Source organism: Schistocerca americana, chromosome 1 (genome assembly GCF_021461395.2).
Source record: "Schistocerca americana isolate TAMUIC-IGC-003095 chromosome 1, iqSchAmer2.1, whole genome shotgun sequence".
NCBI classification, from domain to species: Eukaryota; Metazoa; Arthropoda; class Insecta; order Orthoptera; family Acrididae; genus Schistocerca; species Schistocerca americana.
The window spans coordinates 1,150,494,951-1,150,513,361 of NC_060119.1; the positions used below are offsets into that span (position 1 = coordinate 1,150,494,951).

Consider the following 18,411-nt stretch of genomic DNA (forward strand, 5'->3'; position numbering starts at 1 on the left):
GATCTAATACAATAAGCCATCTCCCAAGTTCGCCTGCCAGATTCTTCCATTTACGTTTCACAGTGTAGTGGAACATGGAACTTCACTCCTTGATGTTAGTAGTTTGTCATCCACAAAAGTTTTCAAGTCCCATGCAAGGTCGTCCTAAAGCCCTCATCACACGATGTGCCTAACCGTATACCACTGCACCAGCGCACCACGCTTGCTTATCTGTAACTACGGACTGGTTCACGTTGACCTATACACCAGCCACGGGGCGTATACCTGGCGCGCATGCGCAGTAGACAGTAATAACGCGGGAACCGCAAATAGAACTGTGGAATGTCTTGGAAAGTCGTTGGTTGTACTGAGTGCAACACAAGGCTGGCTGTGTGACATATTGGAACGTCATTCGTTCAAATTATTTCTGTGAGCTCAAGGTTCCTATTTCATAACACATTATTTTTTATCATTATTTGTTAAGTAATTGTTATTCTCTTCTGTAGGTTGCTACAGTTCTGAATTACAGACTCAACAGTTAGTTTTATATTACAATTGCTTACACAGGTATACATATATCTAAATTTACATTTATACAGAATTTTGCACATGGAAGACCCACTTGTTTTTGGAGGTATTGCCCTGGCAGTGACAGGGCAGAACAACGACGAAAACGAAAAGCCAGACGTTGTTGGGTTCGATACTGACTGAAAAGAAGGGACGACAGCAAGGGAATATATTTACTGCTTATGAAAGAACTGAAGCCCGAGGATACGCGAGATTTTCTGAACTTCCTGAGGATGGACATGGCCTGTTCCGAGAAGCTGCTGTCTATGATAGAAGATGGAATTAGTGCGTGTGACACAGTCATGAAGGAGGCTATCTCACCTCCTCTAAAGTAACAATTAAATCATATGTTTATACGTTTAGTGATCGTACCAGCCTAGATCGCTGATAAAATACCGGTACATGCCCTGTTATGTTGCAGGATGGTTGTAACACTACATTTCCTGATGACTGAGGAATCCTTTAAGAATTTGTCTTTTAGCCACAGGATAGCACAGCCCGCCATTTCAAAAGCTCTTTTGGATGTATGCGTTGCAATTTGCAATACTTTAAACGACCAGTACTTAAAGGTGCACTTCTGTTATTTTTCTGAGTTTGGAATATATATATATATATATATATATATATATATGTGCTACTCAAAGTTTTGCAGTCCTCGTCTGTCGCACTGGGCCAAACGGCGCAGACTCCCCTATCACGCCAGTTTCTCTTTCCTGGCATATTGAAATAAAGCAAGAGATGCAATTAAACCAGACATGACCTTGCGTAAGCTAAGGAATTACGATACAAATCGAAAATCACAGTATAATGTTATACGCATATTACTCAGAAATAAACTGCCGACGGACCTTATTATGATACAGCGATTCATACATACACCTTTCCTCGCTGTATGCCTGAATTAAGACGCTTAACGGCTCTTTGCTCCATTCTGTTTCTAGAACGTGAAGCAATCAATAGAAAAAATGTTGTTGTTGTTGTTGTTGTGGTCTTCAGTCCTGAGACTGGTTTGATGCAGCTCTCCATGCTACTCTATCCTGTGCAAGCTTCTTCATCTCCCAGTACCTACTGCAACCTACATCCTTCTGAATCTGCTTAGTGTATTCATCTCTTGGTCTCCCCCTACGATTTTTACCCTCCACGCTGCCCTCAAATACTAAATTGGTGATCCCTTGATGCCTCAGCTAGTATAAAAGAAAGCCTACTGCCAAGTACAGGAAAAAAAGTTTCTTTCTGTATTTATGAAAACCACTTACTGAAAAAATGCAGAAAACCTCCAACACGAAAATCTGTAATTTGCCACTAACCACGTAAAAATAAGCGAATAACAAGCAGAGCGCACTGCAGTACCCCTTCTGCGCATGCGCTAGTTATCGCAGAGTAGTGCGCAAGCGCGAATTAACGGCGGTTTAGAATGGCGATTTAGTGCGCGAATAATGTGTCTGCTTATTTACGTTAGTTTCACCCATTCTACGGCTAAATAGCTGTCGTCCTAGACCAGTACTAAAGCTCTGCATAGGGAAAGTACGGCCAACTTGCCAGGGCCGCCATTTTGGGAACACTTCGCCGCTGCTGATACATTGACTTCTGCAGTATATTTAGCTGCGTATATTAAAGAAATGCACTCAACTGCCTGATGCACTGCTAAAACTGATCAGCGGCTCCAAACGGAACATGTCGGTTATTTAACAACAGAAAATCTCAACACATTTCAGCTAAAGCTGAAGCATTTGTTGTGGCGAGCATGAAACACAGTTTTTTCTCTGCTATCGTTTATTAATAGCGAAAGCATATTTCTCAATTCTTGTTGCGATATCAACTTTGAACACCTGTGTTCGGAAGTAATGTTAAATTGGCCCTGTCCAATAGTCAGCAGGACAAAAGGGAACCAATATTAGTTATCAAGCGCAAGGAAAAATCCAGCGCTAATTTAAAGCTCTACATCGACTTACTTGTTGTTACTGCTAATTGGTACTAAGAAAATTCACCCAATGTCTCTTTTGTTATACAAAATAAAGCGTTGTATTCAGATACATATGAGCCGTACCTCAGTAAATAGAACTGATAAACGTGCCTATATGTTTGCGCATGCTTTATATTTTTGTCAGATCCATCCCATAAAATTTCGTCTGCAATTGTTATATAACATTAGGAGAATGGTTACGAAAGTACAAGAGAATACTATATTTTTAAAATGTATTCAAATAAAACTACGTCTACTATCAAAAATAGGCTGAAGGAAACAGCAAGAACTGTATTCATATTAATATAATGTAGAGTAGCGGCCAGGTTGCAACAGTAATAAGTCTCCTGGTAACGTTAACGCATACTGAATGAAAGGTCATAGGATCGGTCCTTGCCTAGGGAATATTTTTTTATTATTGTGAGCATCGTATATATAAGTTTAAACCGTACTGTACCGTCAATCAGGTCAAATTTTTTACCAGTCACGATATCTTTTACACTACGACTCACTATTTTTCGTTTTATGTGCTCACAATGGCAGTTTTAACTCTAAGATTTTGTGTTTTGCGATTATATTACCATTAAACCATTCGATTAGCTCTTCTGACTTTCTTTTTGCTGTTCGAATGGATTGGAAACTAAGTAACATAAATGTAAAAAAGAGACAAAGACAAAAGGCCAGAAATGAATAAAATTAAATGAATGAAGTCGAGTTCCTGCAACATTTTCAATTGCGACCAATATTCTCCTTTTCGTTGAATCTCTCCCTTCGGAAGGAATTCTGTACAGTTTTCCTCCCTTTTCGCCTCGAAACGAACAGCCAAAAGCACAACACTGATGCATTATTCTACTTAAAACTTCGAAGATACACGCTTCCTATGCTGCACACGTAACTCTTGGGTCCACAATGGCTGCTAATGTCACGTGACGCGGTTTCAGCCAATCCTGAACTGCGGACGGCGTCAAACGGAGGGGAAAAGGTCTACTACAGCTCAGAGCTTTAACCAGTACCGTTCGCTGCTGATCGTCGTGTAAAGTGGGTTTCATAAACGCATAATTTTTTTCAGTAGACTCTCTTTTATACTAGCTGTTTGTGAAAGCATTTTTTTCAATTGATTGCTTCATATTCAAGAAATGAAATGGAGCCAAGAGGCGTCTTAATTCAGGCGTACAGCGAGGAAAGGTGTATGTATGACCCGCTGTATCGTAATAAGGTACGTCGACAATTGTTTATTTCTGAGTAATATGCATATAACGTTATACGGTGATTTTCGATTTCTATCTCAATGCCTTAGTTTACGAAAGTTCATGTTTGATCTGATTGCATCTCTTGCTCTATTTCAGCGCGCGGGATTAGCCGAGCGGCGCCGGCACGGTAGCTCAGCGTGTTCGGTCAGAGGGCTAGCTGCCCTCTGTAATAATAAAAAAACTGAGTTAATTGATCAACAACGAACTAAAACGGGTGTCTTTCGACGTCCACCCAGAGCAGATACAACGAACGAAAACGAACAAAACGAGATTTTTTTTAAACAAGAAAAAAAAGCTGTCTAAGGCGCTGCAGTCATGGACTGTGCGGCTGGTCCCGACGGAGGTTCGAGTCCTCCCTCGGGCATGGGTGTGTGTTTGTCCTTAGGATAATGACACACATTTGAACATTTTTTGCTCTATTTCAGCATGCGAGAAAAGAGAAAGTGGCAGTGATAGGGGAGAAAGTCTGTGCAATTTGGCCCAGTGCGACAGATGAGGAGTGCAAAACTCTGAGTGACACACATGTATATATTCCAAACTTTGAAGAATAAGACAAATGCACCTTTAAAGTACTGCAGATTGCAGTGGATACATCCACAGCCACTTTTGAACCAGTGGGCTGTACTGTACTGTGGCCAAAAGCCATATTTTTATGAAGATTTCCCAGTAGCCAGGAAACGTAATGTTACAACCGGTCTGGAACGTAACAGGGCATTTACTGGTATTTTATTCGTGATCTAGGGTGGTATGATCACAAAACGTATAAATATATCATTTAATGCTTACTTTCGAGAAGGTGAGACAGACTCCCTCATAACTGTGTCACACTTGCTAATTCCATCATCTATCATAAAAATGGTTCAAATGGCTCTGAGCACTATGGGACTTAACATCTATGGTCATCAGTCCCCTAGAACTTAGAACTACTTAAACCTAACTAACCTAAGGACACCACACAACACCCAGTCATCACGAGGCAGAGAAAATCCCGACCCCGCCGGGAATCGAACCCGGGAACCCGGGCGCGGGAAGCGAGAACGCTACCGCACGACCACGAGCTGCGGACCCATCTATCATAGACAGCAGCTTCTCGAAACAGGCCATATCCAGCCTCAGAAAGTTCCGAATTTCATGCGGATCCTTGAGCCTCAGTTCTTTCATAAGCAGTGAATATAATCCCCTGCCTTTGTCCCTTCTTTCCATCCTGGGTGGAACTCAACAACGTCTGGCTTCTTTTTTTCGTCGTCGTTCTGCCCTAATCCGAAGATTTACTGCCACTGCCAGGGGATTAGCTCCAAAAACATGTGGGTCCTCCAAGTGCAAAATGCTGTATAAATACATATACATGTGTAACGAAGAGTCCTAATATAAAACTAACTGTTGAGTTTGTAATTCAGAAAAGTAGTAACCAACATAAGAAAATAATAATACTCAATAAATAATAATAAAAAACAATTTCTTATTTAATAGGAATCTTGAGTCACATAACTAATTTGATCGATTAACGTTCCAATATGCCACACGGTCCCCAAGAGATCAGACAGATGTGTCTGCTTTTCGTACGTCATCACCGCCTGCTGCGGATATGCGCCAGGTATATCACGCGTGGGTCGTGTGATAGGTCTATGTGAACCATCCTGTAGTTACAGAGTGGTGTGAGTTCCCGAACCTCTTGTCGACCTCTGTTCACAAGTCTGGGTATTTTGACATTGGCCTCTCAATATATATATTCCTTATTGTCGTTTCTTTTTACCAATATTAGTTTATTTCCAACAATAAGCAGCTTTCACTCGGTTAATACTCGGCAGAAATCAAACCTCCATTTGGATCGGACTTCTTTAACTCTTGTGCAAAAAGGTGTGCAGTATACTGCTGCATCCATTTTCAATAAGCACCCACTCGAATTCAAAAATCTTAGCAGTAATCCACGCGCTTTCAAATCGAAACTGAAGAGTTTCCTCATGGGTCACTCCTTCTATTCTGTCGAGGAGTTCCTTGAAAAATTGAGCTGATTCTCATTATATTGCTGATAGCGTTTGCTTAAACTTATGGACTGATTTTCTTGCAGGTTCATGAACATTTATTTTTATCTGTTATTACTTTTATGTTGTAAGTTCATGTACTGACACGTTCCATGACCTTGGAGATTTGCTCCTCAATTTGGTCCTACGGAACTTGAAATGTAAATAAATAAAATAAATGAATAAAATATGGACGCTTGGGGCGCTAGTACATAGGTGTACGGTTTACGCGCATCGTGTAATAGTGGCTTAATACTATCATAAGTGATGGAATCGTGGCTGGTTGCTGCGTTGTGTTTCTTCGCAGTGGTGCTCTTTATATCGTGTGCTATGTTTCGTGAGCTGCTGGAACGTGTATGCCCGACTGTTAAAAACACTGTATGTGGTGTGTGTGTTGGCAGACGCGCCGATGGTGACGCTGCGGCTGGGCCCCACCCTCAGCGCTGATGACGTCAAAGAGGGCGACGACGTCTACTTCGAGTGCCACGTGGCGGCCAACCCTCGCTGGACGCGCCTCCACTGGCTGCACGACGTGAGTACATGGCAAGCCGCTTCTAACAATCTCCACACAGGGACACCGACTCGCGTGCGAATCGTGCTGCCAGCGCTGGGTAACACCTCGCAGATGAGGGCTTACGTGGGCTTCCTGACTGTGGCGTTTCGACTCTTTTGTAGCTGCCACAGGAGCCTTCCGATTAGCGGTTCTCCACCGTGAGTTTTCCGAACAGAGTGTCCCCCACTGTTGATTTATACCAAACGTTCACCAGCATCGCATGTGTTCTCACCGTCACTTAACCATTTCCCTCACCGACAACCTCCATTTCCGTATAGTTTCGTAGCCATAAGCTGCTTTTGTTATAAGTAGTCTGTTTAGGTTGCTATGTTGGTAACGCCATGTAGTGTTCTGTATTAAAATCACTGACTGCGCTGTGTGCAGTCCTTGGCTGGTTGGACTCATTGTTGGAATATTCGCTTGTGTAGCGTTGGGCAGTTGGATGTGAACAGCGCATAGCGTTGGGCAGTTGAAGGTGAGCTGTTGCCGACCGATAGATCGACAATGCTTCGCTGTTCACTAATTGTTTCACTGTCTACACCTGGTCCACTTCCTTATGCACAGTTACCAAATTACTACTTTGAATGTCTGTTAATTCATTACACGGTGGTCCGAACACACTACTCTCGTCTTCACTGTCATTTCTCAGTTTACTTTGGAGCCTAGTATTACGTTTTTCACACGCCATAATTGTCACAATATTTCACACGATAACACAGAAAAGCACGATTTGAAGAGCAAAATAAGAAAACACATTAAAATAGCACTGAAAATAATATCCACTTAATTGGAAGCGCGGCTGCGAAATACTTGGTGCAAATCTACATGCATGTCACAACTGTTTTACAGTACAACAATGAAAAAATAAAACTACAAAGGAAATCCTCTCTACAATTACTTGCTAGCAATAAACAATAACTACAATAATTACTCAAACTACAAGAAAAAATCAGAAGATTCCAGTGAGGTATCCTCGACTAAGGGTGGACATATGAAACATCCCCTTGAAAGATTATGAATGGCTATGCTGGTAAACTTCTACGTTATTTGATTTTCAAACAGCTGAGCAAAACTCTACGTACTCAAACAGTTTTCTCTTTACTTATTCTGACCATCACTATACTGCCACACAATATTTTTAGCGCAACGCCATCTGACTTTCAATAATCCCTACAAAAAAATGGCCCTCAGTAACAATAACCTATACCTTTCATGAATCACTTACCTCACAAAAATCTTCGTTACTCGAACTACTGCAATACAGCGAGCGCCAATAGTGCCAGCTAAATAAAAGATTCTAACTACCGAAGGCACTAACTACTGATAGGCATAGTCATCAAATGAAAGATTTTGATAGAGAATAAACAATGTATTTACTTTAATAAAGTTCAAATGTCATCATATATATCTATCAATTCATGACAACCATCTTTACAAATTTCCTTTTTCTGACGGACACACGTCCAGATCGTCCGCTTATACCAACCTCTCAAAACTCTGGCATCTCTCTCTCAACATCCACCACTGCTGGCGGCTCACCTCCAACTGCCCAACGCTACGCGCTGTTCACATCCAACTGCGCAACACTACACAAGCAAATATTCCAACAATGAGTCCAACCAGCCACAGACTGCACACAGCGCAGTCAGCGATTTTCATACAGAACACTACGTGGCGTTACCAACATAAAAACCTAAACAGACTACTTACAGAGTTCTTTACACTCTCAGTAAAGGAAATAATTATAACAACGAAAGCGAAGCCGTCTCTTCCCTAGAAGGTCTAGAATGGCTCGGACATTTGAGGGTTTTTTCGAATCAGTTCAAGCTACGGGACACCATACACTAGATATCGGAAGCACAGAAAAGAGCCTTGCGGTTAAAGGCACTGCAGCCTGGAACCGCAAGACCGCCACGGTCGCAGGTTCGAATCCTGCCTCGGGCATGGATGTTTGTGATGTCCTTAGGTTAGTTAGGTTTAATTAGTTCTAAGTTCTAGGGGACTAATGACCTCAGCAGTTGAGTTCCATAGTGCTCAGAGCCATTTGAACCACAGAAATAATTCGAAAGGTACTTTCCTGTTTTAATCGTAGAATCCTGGGCATTCACGGCTGGTGTTTGTGATATTACTGATTGTTTGTGTAATGGGCATGAAGCCGTGATCCAAGGCATAGTTATTTGCCTGACGTATCATTTTCCAATGTTAGAGACATCAGCAGAGGCTTCAACGACTCTGAGAGCAGTTACAGTCTCAAACAAGCTCAGCAAGTCGAACTGTTTCTACGCAGCCACGTAACGGTCGGTGCGTGACGTCATCAGACTGCTGCCCAAGATAGCAGAGTCGCGCCGACATATGCTATTGGAGCTTTCAGAGGGGGAGGAGTTAGTACTAAGGTCTAGAGCTTCTAATGAACAACAACCAAGTAAAAGGAAAGTTTTCCTTCCATTTGAAAAAGCTATCACGGATTGCATCAGCAAAGTACTCAGGAAACACGATACTCTTAAATACGTATTGCAAGCCATTTTTTCTTGGCTAATTTCGGTCCAAAACATGCGGAATTTGCTATGGTACATCCTGGTCCTTTCCCGCTTCATCCAGTGCAGTTTCATGAAGTTCCAATATGTGGCGACACTTTACGTAGCCTTCACAGTGGTGTCTGCAAAGGATGTGCCTTCCAAGCAGAGACCTCTCATTGAGTTTCTTTTGGCGGAAAACCAGATCATCGTTGATATTCGTAGGCGCTTGCAGAACGTCTACAGAGACCTGCCAGTGAACAATAGCACGGTGAGTCGTTGGGCGAAACGTTTGTCATCATCACAACAAGGTCGATCAAACCTGTCCGAACTCCCGCGTGCCGGCCGGCCGCACACAGCTGTGACTCCAGCAGCGTTGGAACGTGCGGACACTCTTACTCGAGCTGATCTACGGATCACAATCAAACAACTCGCTGCTCAGCTGGAAGTCTCTGTTGGTGGTGGTGGCACACTCGTCCACGAGTTGGGTTCCTCGTCGCCTAACTGAAGACCATAGAGAGCAACGAAGGACCATCTGTACGACATTGCCGGCGCTTACGAGGGTGATCATGACGATTTTTTGTCCAACGTTGACACAGGCTTTGAAAAATGAGTTCATCACTTCGAATAGCAAACAAAACGGCAATCCATGGAGTGGCGCTACACCACCTCCCCTCCGACGAAAAAAGTTCAAATACGTACCGTCAACCGGTAAAGCCATGGCGACCGTCTTCTGGGACTCTGGAGGGGTTATTCTATTTGTTGTCCTCCCTCGTGGTGCAACGATGCGATCAAGACTGACATGTATTGTGCTATCCTCAGGAAACTGAAGATACGACTCGAGCGTGTTCGACGCCACAGAAAGCCAAACAAAATTCTCCGTATCCATGACAACGCAAGGCTTACAGGAGTCTGCACACCAAAGAGGAGCTCACAAAACACCATTGGAGTGTTCTTCCTCATCCAGCATACAGCGCAGATCTCACATTTTTCGACTTCCATCAATTTGGCCCGCTGAAGGAAGCACTACGAAGGAAGAAGTAAGCGGAAAGGGCGTGGGGGTTATTGATGCAGCAAGATGTTGGCTCCGACATTGAACAGTAGGGTGGCATGCAGGCATATAAGCTCTCCCAGTCGTCGCGTTGAATGGAGATTAATTTGAAAAGTAGAGTTTTTTAGCCAAAAGAGTGGGGAATAATATGATGTACTGGAATCCTGAATAAAACTAATATTTCAGAAAAATAAATGTGTTACATCACTTATTGATCGCTACTCGTACGGAATTGATACAGGTTTTAAACCAACAATTGTCAGCCGGCCGCAGTGGCCGAGCGGTTCTAGGCGCTACAGTCTGGAACCGCGCGACCGCAACGGTCGCAGATTAGAATCCTGCCTCGGGCGTGGATGTGTATGATGTCCTTAGGTTAGTTTGGTTTAAGTAGCTCTAAGTTCTAGGGGACTGATGACCTCAGAAGTTAAGTCCCATAGTGCTCAGAGCCATTTGAACCATTTTGAACAATTATGGTGCGCGAATATCTGAACATTGCAAACGACTTACGCCCGCCGCTTGCCGCAGCAGGAGATATAAAATCCCTTTTACTTGCGGCCTACTGTACATAGGAACTACAAAAAGAAATTCTAACATTCGCCTCAAGGAAGAGCAAATGACGCCTAGGCAAGACAGATAAATTAGCAGTAGCAGATCATGCACTAGCACCGGGAAACCACCCAGTTAGTTTCTCTGACACTATAGTTTTAGCAGGATCTAATAACTACTATGCTAGGTTAAACACAGAGGTCATAGAAATACAAAAGCACAAAAGCAATTCCAAAAGACGTTGTGAGCGCTTGTGTTAAATAAAACAGACAGCAACAACTCTTTCCCACTACAAGCACCATATCATACACCATGTGATCAAAAGTACCCGCATACCCCCAAAAACATACGTTTTTCAAATTAGGTGCATTGTGCTGCAAAGTACAGTGTTATTACAAATGATTGAAGCGATTTCACAGCTCTACAATAACTTTATTGTTTGAGATATTTTCACGACGCTTTGCACACACATACAAAAAATCAAAAAGTTTTTTAGGCATTCACAAACGTTCGATATGTGCTCCTTTAGTGATTCGGCAGACATCAAGCCGATAATCAAGTTCCTCCCACACTCGGCGCAGCATGTCCTCATCAATGAGTTCGAAAGCATTGTTGATGCGAGCTCGCAGTTCTGGTATGTTTCTTGGTAGAGAAGGTTTAAACACTGAATCTTTCACATCACTATACGTGAAACTTGCCCGCACGCGTTCAACCGTTTCTTCGCTCACTGCAGGCCGACCCGTTGATTTCCCCTTACGGAGGCATCCAGAAGCTTTAAACTGCGCATACCATCGCCGAATGGAGTTAGCAGTTGGTGGATCTTTGTTGAACTTCGTCCTGAAGTGTAGTTGCACTGTTATGACTGACTGATGTGAGTGCATTTCAAGCACGACATACGCTTTCTCGGCTCCTGTCGCCATTTTGTCTCACTGCGCTCTCGAGCGCTCTGGCGGCAGAAACCTGAAGTGCGGCTTCAGCCGAACAAAACTTTGTGAGTTTTTCTACGTATCTGTAGTGTGTCGTGACCATATGTCAATGAATGGAGCTACAGTCAATTTATGAAATCGCTTCAATCATTTGTAATAGCCCTGTACTGCCAGCTACGCCATATCAGCAGTTAACTCCCCCAGCAAAGATACGGCAGCCAAGACTAAGTACGCGCAACAAGCAAAGAAAAGAGCGGTAACTATTTTATATTGTCCACTCTTTGTTTTGTTAGTTATTTCGCAAATTACCCACTGCAACACTCGAAACCTCAGCGAGCTGGTGCGCATAGTCTCAGCTTGCTACTGCTGGGTATCCAGAGAGAGAGAGAGAGAGAGGAGCATGTGAGTATGTGGTGTGACGTGTGTGTGACGTGTGCCAGGGCTCGCCGCTGGAGCACCGGCCGGCATCTGGGGTGATCGTGAGCAACCAGAGCCTGGCCCTGCAGCGGGTGCGACGGCAGAGTGCGGGGCGGTACGTGTGCGCAGCCGCCAACACGCAGGGGGAGGCCGCCTCCCAGGAGCTGCACTTCCGCGTCAAGTGTGAGTACTGACCACTCCTACCATACCACACCGAGTGCCGTGAGTGTGGCTTCTAGACGACCTGCAAACACGGTAGCTATGCTGTAAGAGGGCAGACTACAGTATGTAATTCCTGGTGGGCAAAGAAACAAAACAGTTGATATCAACAAATCTCCAGAAATAAACAGTGAGTCTTGTAATTTTACTTCCCATATTACCTACGAACCTTATAACATTTATTTCGGAATTACCCCCAGATGATCACATTGGACGAGACATTATTAAAGAAGGCGTGCAATAACGACTGTATTGTAAGTGAATCTTAACATACATAACAATTATTCTGTACTTGGAATTTTTTCTCGACATCCTGAAGACTAATTCCTGAAAATGTTTGACCTCATTGTCTTGGATCCATTGCCTCTTGATTGCATTAATTGAAACACCATTTTCACTGATTCCCTTGACAGTCATTTTTTCACCCAAAAATTATTTCTAAAAGACATCACATAATTTATAGGGCGTTCGGAAATTTCCGTTATAAACTTCAAAGGCTTGTACAGGGAAGTGAGGACAAGGGTGTTTCAAGAAGGACATTACAATTTTAAAAATTCATATAAATTTATTGAAAGAAGATTTAGAGCTGGGTTTAGTGTTATTTTGTAGGAAAACACATCAAGTTTTTTTCCCCTAAACTAAATGTTCTATGTGGCTTCCGTTCGTTATCCTTCACATATCCTACCGGAAGTCAATTTTATCCCAAACTCGCTGTAGCATTGCACATGTAACTTGCTCAGTGGCGACGTAATTTCTTGCTCTAAGTTCAGGTAGAGAAGCCGGCACAGGAGCTACAAACACAATATCATGGATGAATCCCCATAAAAAAACGAGTGGTGTCAGGCCTCGGAAACGTGGGGGTCCGTGTAATCGGTGCATCACGGCCAATCCATTGACCTGGTATGCGCTCACAGAGAAAATCCCGGATGTCATCCAGGTAGTGGGGTGGTGCACAATCTTTCATGAAGTAACATTTCTTTCTTGGTCATCCTCATCGATCTGTGGTATCAAAAATTATTGTAACATATCCAGGTACGAAGTCGTCAGATATGCTTGGAAGACCTGATGATTTTCCATGTCTTACCGAGCACCATGTTTCTACGAAACATTTATGCCACTCACAAATTGTAGGTCTACTAGGAGGATCCTTAGCGTACTTGGTACGGAAATTACGCGGAAATGTTGTCGACGACTTCGATTCTTTAAGCCAAAACACACAGATAGCACATTCGGGTCCAGTGAAGGGAGCCATCTTGAACGCAACTGCCGCTAGCGCTCCTTACGGTGCGATTTGGCACTAGCGATCTACGCGATGCAAAACTTGATGTACTTCCCTACAATTTGGCACTGTCATCACCTCTGTAGGTACTATGAATTAATTTATATGAATTTTCAAAGTTGTAAAGTCCTTTTTGAAACACACTATATTTTGAATAGAAATGCATGTCCGGAAACGTGATCCAACAAGGGAGTTGCAACGCCCTATCCTGAACAACGTTAAATTTAATAGCTTGGCTTCCCTGTATTTCAGGAACTACTGTAGCTGTTGGCATGAAACTTTTACAGGACATTAAATTGTTTGTTCTGAGTCTACTGAACAACAATAATTACATTTTAGCCACTGCTTTCGGAAATACAGTTTTTTAATTACATGGTTAAATTTTTTTGTACTGTTTTGTATGTTATCCTAAATAATTTTAATTATACATAATATTATTTTTTTTTAGTTCAATAGACACTGGATATCTATGTTATTACTCCTTGAAAATTTTAATACTCTACTCGAAGTGGTTTCTGAGATTTAGGGAAAAATGCAACAGAAAATGTAAATTTTCAGGAGCGTGTTCTAAAGTTTCAAAAGACCGTAACTCACTTAATATATGCTTAATTTTTTATTTTTAGTGACTCAGAAGTACTCTGCACCATACTGTATATCATCCTCTTGATCTTTTTCCAAGTTTCTTCTTCTTTCTCGACTTCTTAGTGGCCAACTGTGCTGCATACTCTGCTTTATCAATGCGAACCTTGTCCGTCCGTTCAAGTTCTCTGATGCAGTTTGCTCCAGGGTTAGTTCCCATATACTGTAGAATTTTCATCCTACCAATGTTGCCACCATTAAAAGCAATAACGGCATCACTGATCCCCCATTTTAGTGTCTTCATTCTAACAAAAACGTGTTTTGGTAAGCGAGTCCATTTAAGACTATTGAACGACTCATTGGGATTCTGAGTCTGACTTCAGTAATTCAGGATTTGCCGGGTCTCTGTAAATAGGTTTTATGATATCCATGACTGCTGGTGGGATGAAATGTTTATGGCTGATGAACTGTTTGAGTACTGGGCATTGCGATAATTTCACCATGAATCATGTCCAGGAGGGCAAAGGTGATGTTGTTGAAGGACTAGTTATATTTAGTTAATTGCAACATAAAAAACACACCGTGCTGATACGAAGGAACAGCATAAAAACAAATGAGGAAAGATAAGTCAGGGACTGCGCCAGAGATAATAATCACAAATGGCAATCACTTGCACACATCATTACACGGCACGTAACACTGCACTTCGCCACTCCCCCCTTACAGTCAACGGTACTTTGTGCTGAAACGGACATGTCGTCCGTACCGGGCTACAACGGGTCGTGCACAGGCTGCTGATGGTGCATTAGAGGTAGCCCCAGACGTCCGTTGAGGCTGACCTGTGACGTGCAGTGGAGTGGCTGGAGCTTCGGTCATGTCCGTAGTGTGTGTAGATGCGTCCGTACCAGTGTAGGGAGCGTGGAAAGCTGGTTTGAGCCTGTCGACGGAGACGGTTGTTGGGTTACCCATCGCATCGACATTGACTGCCTTATATGCGATTGCAGTCTTTCTCGGCGTATTCCACTGATGAATTCTTCTCGGGTTATCAGCCGAGTGGTGGCGTCGTCTTGTCACAACGTTTCAATGAGTTTCGCACTCATTGAAACATTGTGATAAGACGACGCCACCACTCGGCTGATAACCCGAGAAGAATTGATCAATTGACTGTCTTGTCCTCCCTACTGATGACAAGATAAGGTCCGTCGTAGGGTGGCTACAGAGGCTTGCGTACTGCGTCCTGCCGTAAGAAGATATAGTGGCATTCCCTTAGCTCGTCAAACACAAATGGGCGACGGGTCTGTTGTTCCCTTGGAGCAACCGGCCACAGTTGCCGGATTTCTGTACGCAGCTTTTGTACAAAATCTGAAGTGTCAATGCCGTTGTCTGGCACATTAGCAAAGAACTCGGCGGGAAGTTGTATCGGCTGGCCATAAACAAGTTCTGCAGTCGTGGCGTTCAGGTCTTCTTTCAGCGACGCACGGAGACCCAGGAGGACAATGGGCAATGTCTCTGTCCAGCGCTGTGAGTCGTGACAACGAAGCGACACTTTCAGTTGGCGGTGCATGCGTTCAATTAAACCATTTGCTTACGGGTGGTAAGCTGTAGTTCTAATGCGCCTTGTACCACGTAGGACAGAGAGTGCTTTGAACAAATACGACTCAAACTGTCTTCCTTGGTCTGTTGTGAGTCGTAACGGCACTCCGAAACGGGCGATCCATCCCGTGAAGAATGCAGTCGCGACAGTTTCGGCGGTGACGTCGGCGATAGGGAGCACCTCGGGCCAAGCGCGTAAAACGATCGATGGCTGTAAGGCAGTACGTGGTTCCTTCCGATGGTGTGAGAGGTCCTACTAGGTCTAGGTGGACATGATCAAATCTCTGATTTGGAGGAAGAAATGTACCAAGAGGTGACCTAACGTGCCGGCTAACTTTATTCCGTTGACAGGCCACACATTGTCGCACATATTGCTTGCAATCTTTGTCCATGTGTGGCCAGACAAAAGTTCTCTTCACCATGCTGGTAGTGGCTCGTGTTCCAGGGTGCGACAAGTTATGTAAACCGGCGATTGCCTGTTGTCGAAAGTCAATAATGACAAAATGTGTCGGTTTGTTGGTGGCGACATCAGAAAACACCTGCACTGCTGACAGTGGCAGCGTAATACGGTAGAGTTGTAGGCGTGATGGTTGCGCCAACAAATCTCGGAGGTCAGTATCAGATTGTTGCGCTACGGCGAGAGCTTCAAATTCAACTGCTTCAGTGATTGCTTCAATCCTGGAGATTGTATCAGCTGGCACATGTAGTCCTCCTTCAACGTGGACAATGCTGGTGGTGATATAGTCAAGGTATCGCAGCTGACGTAGCGATGCCTTCTCAGGACGCTGGCGGAAAGCATATGTTAGTGGCTTATGTCTGCGATGAGAGTGAACCGCTGTCCTTCCAACATGTGACGAAATTTCTTAGTAGCAGCATATGCAACATACAGCTCGCGATCATATGTGGACCAATTCTGCTGAGATGGCGATGGCTTTTTACTGAAAAAGGCTAAGGGCTGCCAGTGCCCGTCTATTTGCTGTTGCAGTGCAGCACCGATAGCAGTTGCAGATGCGTCGACCATCAGGGCGAGAGGCGCCTGCGGAACTGGGTGCGCTAACAGTGAAGCTTCTGCCAAGGCAGTCTTCAGCTTGTTAAATGCCAACTCGGAATCACTGTCCCACTGGAGTTTGTCTTTCGGCTTCGGTGAACCTTGCAAGAACTTATTGAGTGGTGTAGCTAGGAAGGCATGATTGCGAATGAATCGACGGTAAAAATTGGTTATGCCAAGAAATCTAAGTAATTCTTTAATCGTCGTAGGCTGGGAAAATTCAGTATAGTGTCTACTTTCTCCTGTGGTGGCCGTATGCCGTGAGCGTTGGTAGTGTAGCCTAGGAACTGTACTTCAGCTGCTCCAAAAATGCACTTCCACGGGTTGATGAGCAAGCCATATGCGCGTAAACGAGTGAAGATCTGTTGTAAGTGTGATAGGTGTTCTGCCTGTGAATTTGACATGACCAAAACGTCGTCAATATACACATAGCAGAAGTCTAAGCCACATGTCACTTCATCCATGAACCGTTGAAACGTTTGGGCAGTATTACAAAGTCCAAAAGGCTTTCGGGTAAATTTAAATGTCCGAACAGCGTGCAGACGGCAGTCTTAGCAACGTTGTCAGGTGCCACAGGTATCTGATAAAACGCAAGAACTCAGTCCAACGTATAAAAGATTCGCTTACCGTGGGCATTGAAACTAAAATCTTCGATATGCAGGATAACGATCTGCAATGGTTCTGGCGTTGAGCTGTCTGTAGTCGCCACATGGATGCCATCCGTTATTCTTCTTTGGTACCATGTGTAGAGGAGATGACCATCTCCTGCTCGATGGGCGGCAGATTCCTTGTGCTAGCGTGTAGCAGAATTCCTGCTTAACTATCTTCAGTGTCTGGGGTGTCAAGCGGCGTGGTCGAGCATGTAGTGGTGGCCCAGGTGTAGTCAGAATATAGTGCACTGTCGAGTGCTGCACAGGTGCTAGTGCGGAGGTCTGGCATGTGATCTTTGGGAACCGTCTGAGGAGCTCTACAAATGGAGAATCAGCAGTAACCACTCGTACTACTGTGTCTTCCACACAACGCACTCGACCTTGGCTTGCTAGGTTGGTAGTAGTGTTAAGAAGGCGTCAGTGACGGAGGTCAGGCAGGAGTCCACAAAATGATAAAAAATCCGCTCAAAGTATGGCGTGAGTTACATCTGCTACGCCAAATTGCCATTCAAATTTGCGCCGCAGGCCCAATTCAAAACTAGTGCGACACGACCATACGTTGTTATTGTGGAACCATTGTCCGCGAAAAGATGTCAGCCATCACATTTGCGATGTGGCAGACAGGCAGATGGATAGACCGACACGTCAGCACCCGTGTCGACCAAATACTATAACTTTGTGCTGTGTTCCGTTACAAAAAGTCAACGGCTGCCGTCTGGAGAGCCAATGGCCGGCATTACTGACTCCCTGCTGGGTTTCCCTGTTCACACGGCAGTTCACAATTGCACGCCTCGGAACCATACCGTCGGTGATACCAACAGATTCTTGTTGACGAAGGTGAGCGGCTGCGCCTACCTGGTGAACGGTGGCGACGAGATCGGCGGCTGGTAGTTCAAGTGGTTCAAATGGATCTGAGCACTATGGGACTTAACTTCTGAGGTCATCAGTCCCCTAGAACTTAGAACTACTTAAACCTAAGGCCGGCCGAAGTGGCCGTGCGGTTCTAGGCGCTGCATTCTGGAACCGCGAGACCGCTACGGTCGCAGGTTCGAATCCTGCCTCGGGCATGGATGTGTGTGATGTCCTTAGGTTAGTTAGGTTTAACTAGTTCTAAGTTCTAGGGGACTAATGACCTCAGAAGTTGAGTCCCATAGTGCTCAGAGCCATTTGAACCATTTTTTTCAACCTAACTAAGCCGGCCAGGGTGGCCGTGCGGTTCTAGGCGCTACAGTCTGGAACCGAGCGGCCGCTACGGTC

At 44.2% G+C, this 18,411-nt stretch overlaps 1 protein-coding gene across 1 annotated transcript in view; it reads left to right on the forward strand.

Moving 5' to 3' along the window:
* LOC124597437 (nephrin-like) overlaps positions 1-18,411 on the forward strand; it is a 490,606-nt gene that overhangs the window by 436,007 nt on the left and 36,188 nt on the right. Inside the window, exons 8-9 of the mRNA XM_047135938.1 lie at positions 6,182-6,312; positions 11,810-11,969. Coding sequence (XP_046991894.1) covers positions 6,182-6,312; positions 11,810-11,969 — 291 coding nt within the window. The remainder of the gene's footprint in view (positions 1-6,181; positions 6,313-11,809; positions 11,970-18,411) is intronic.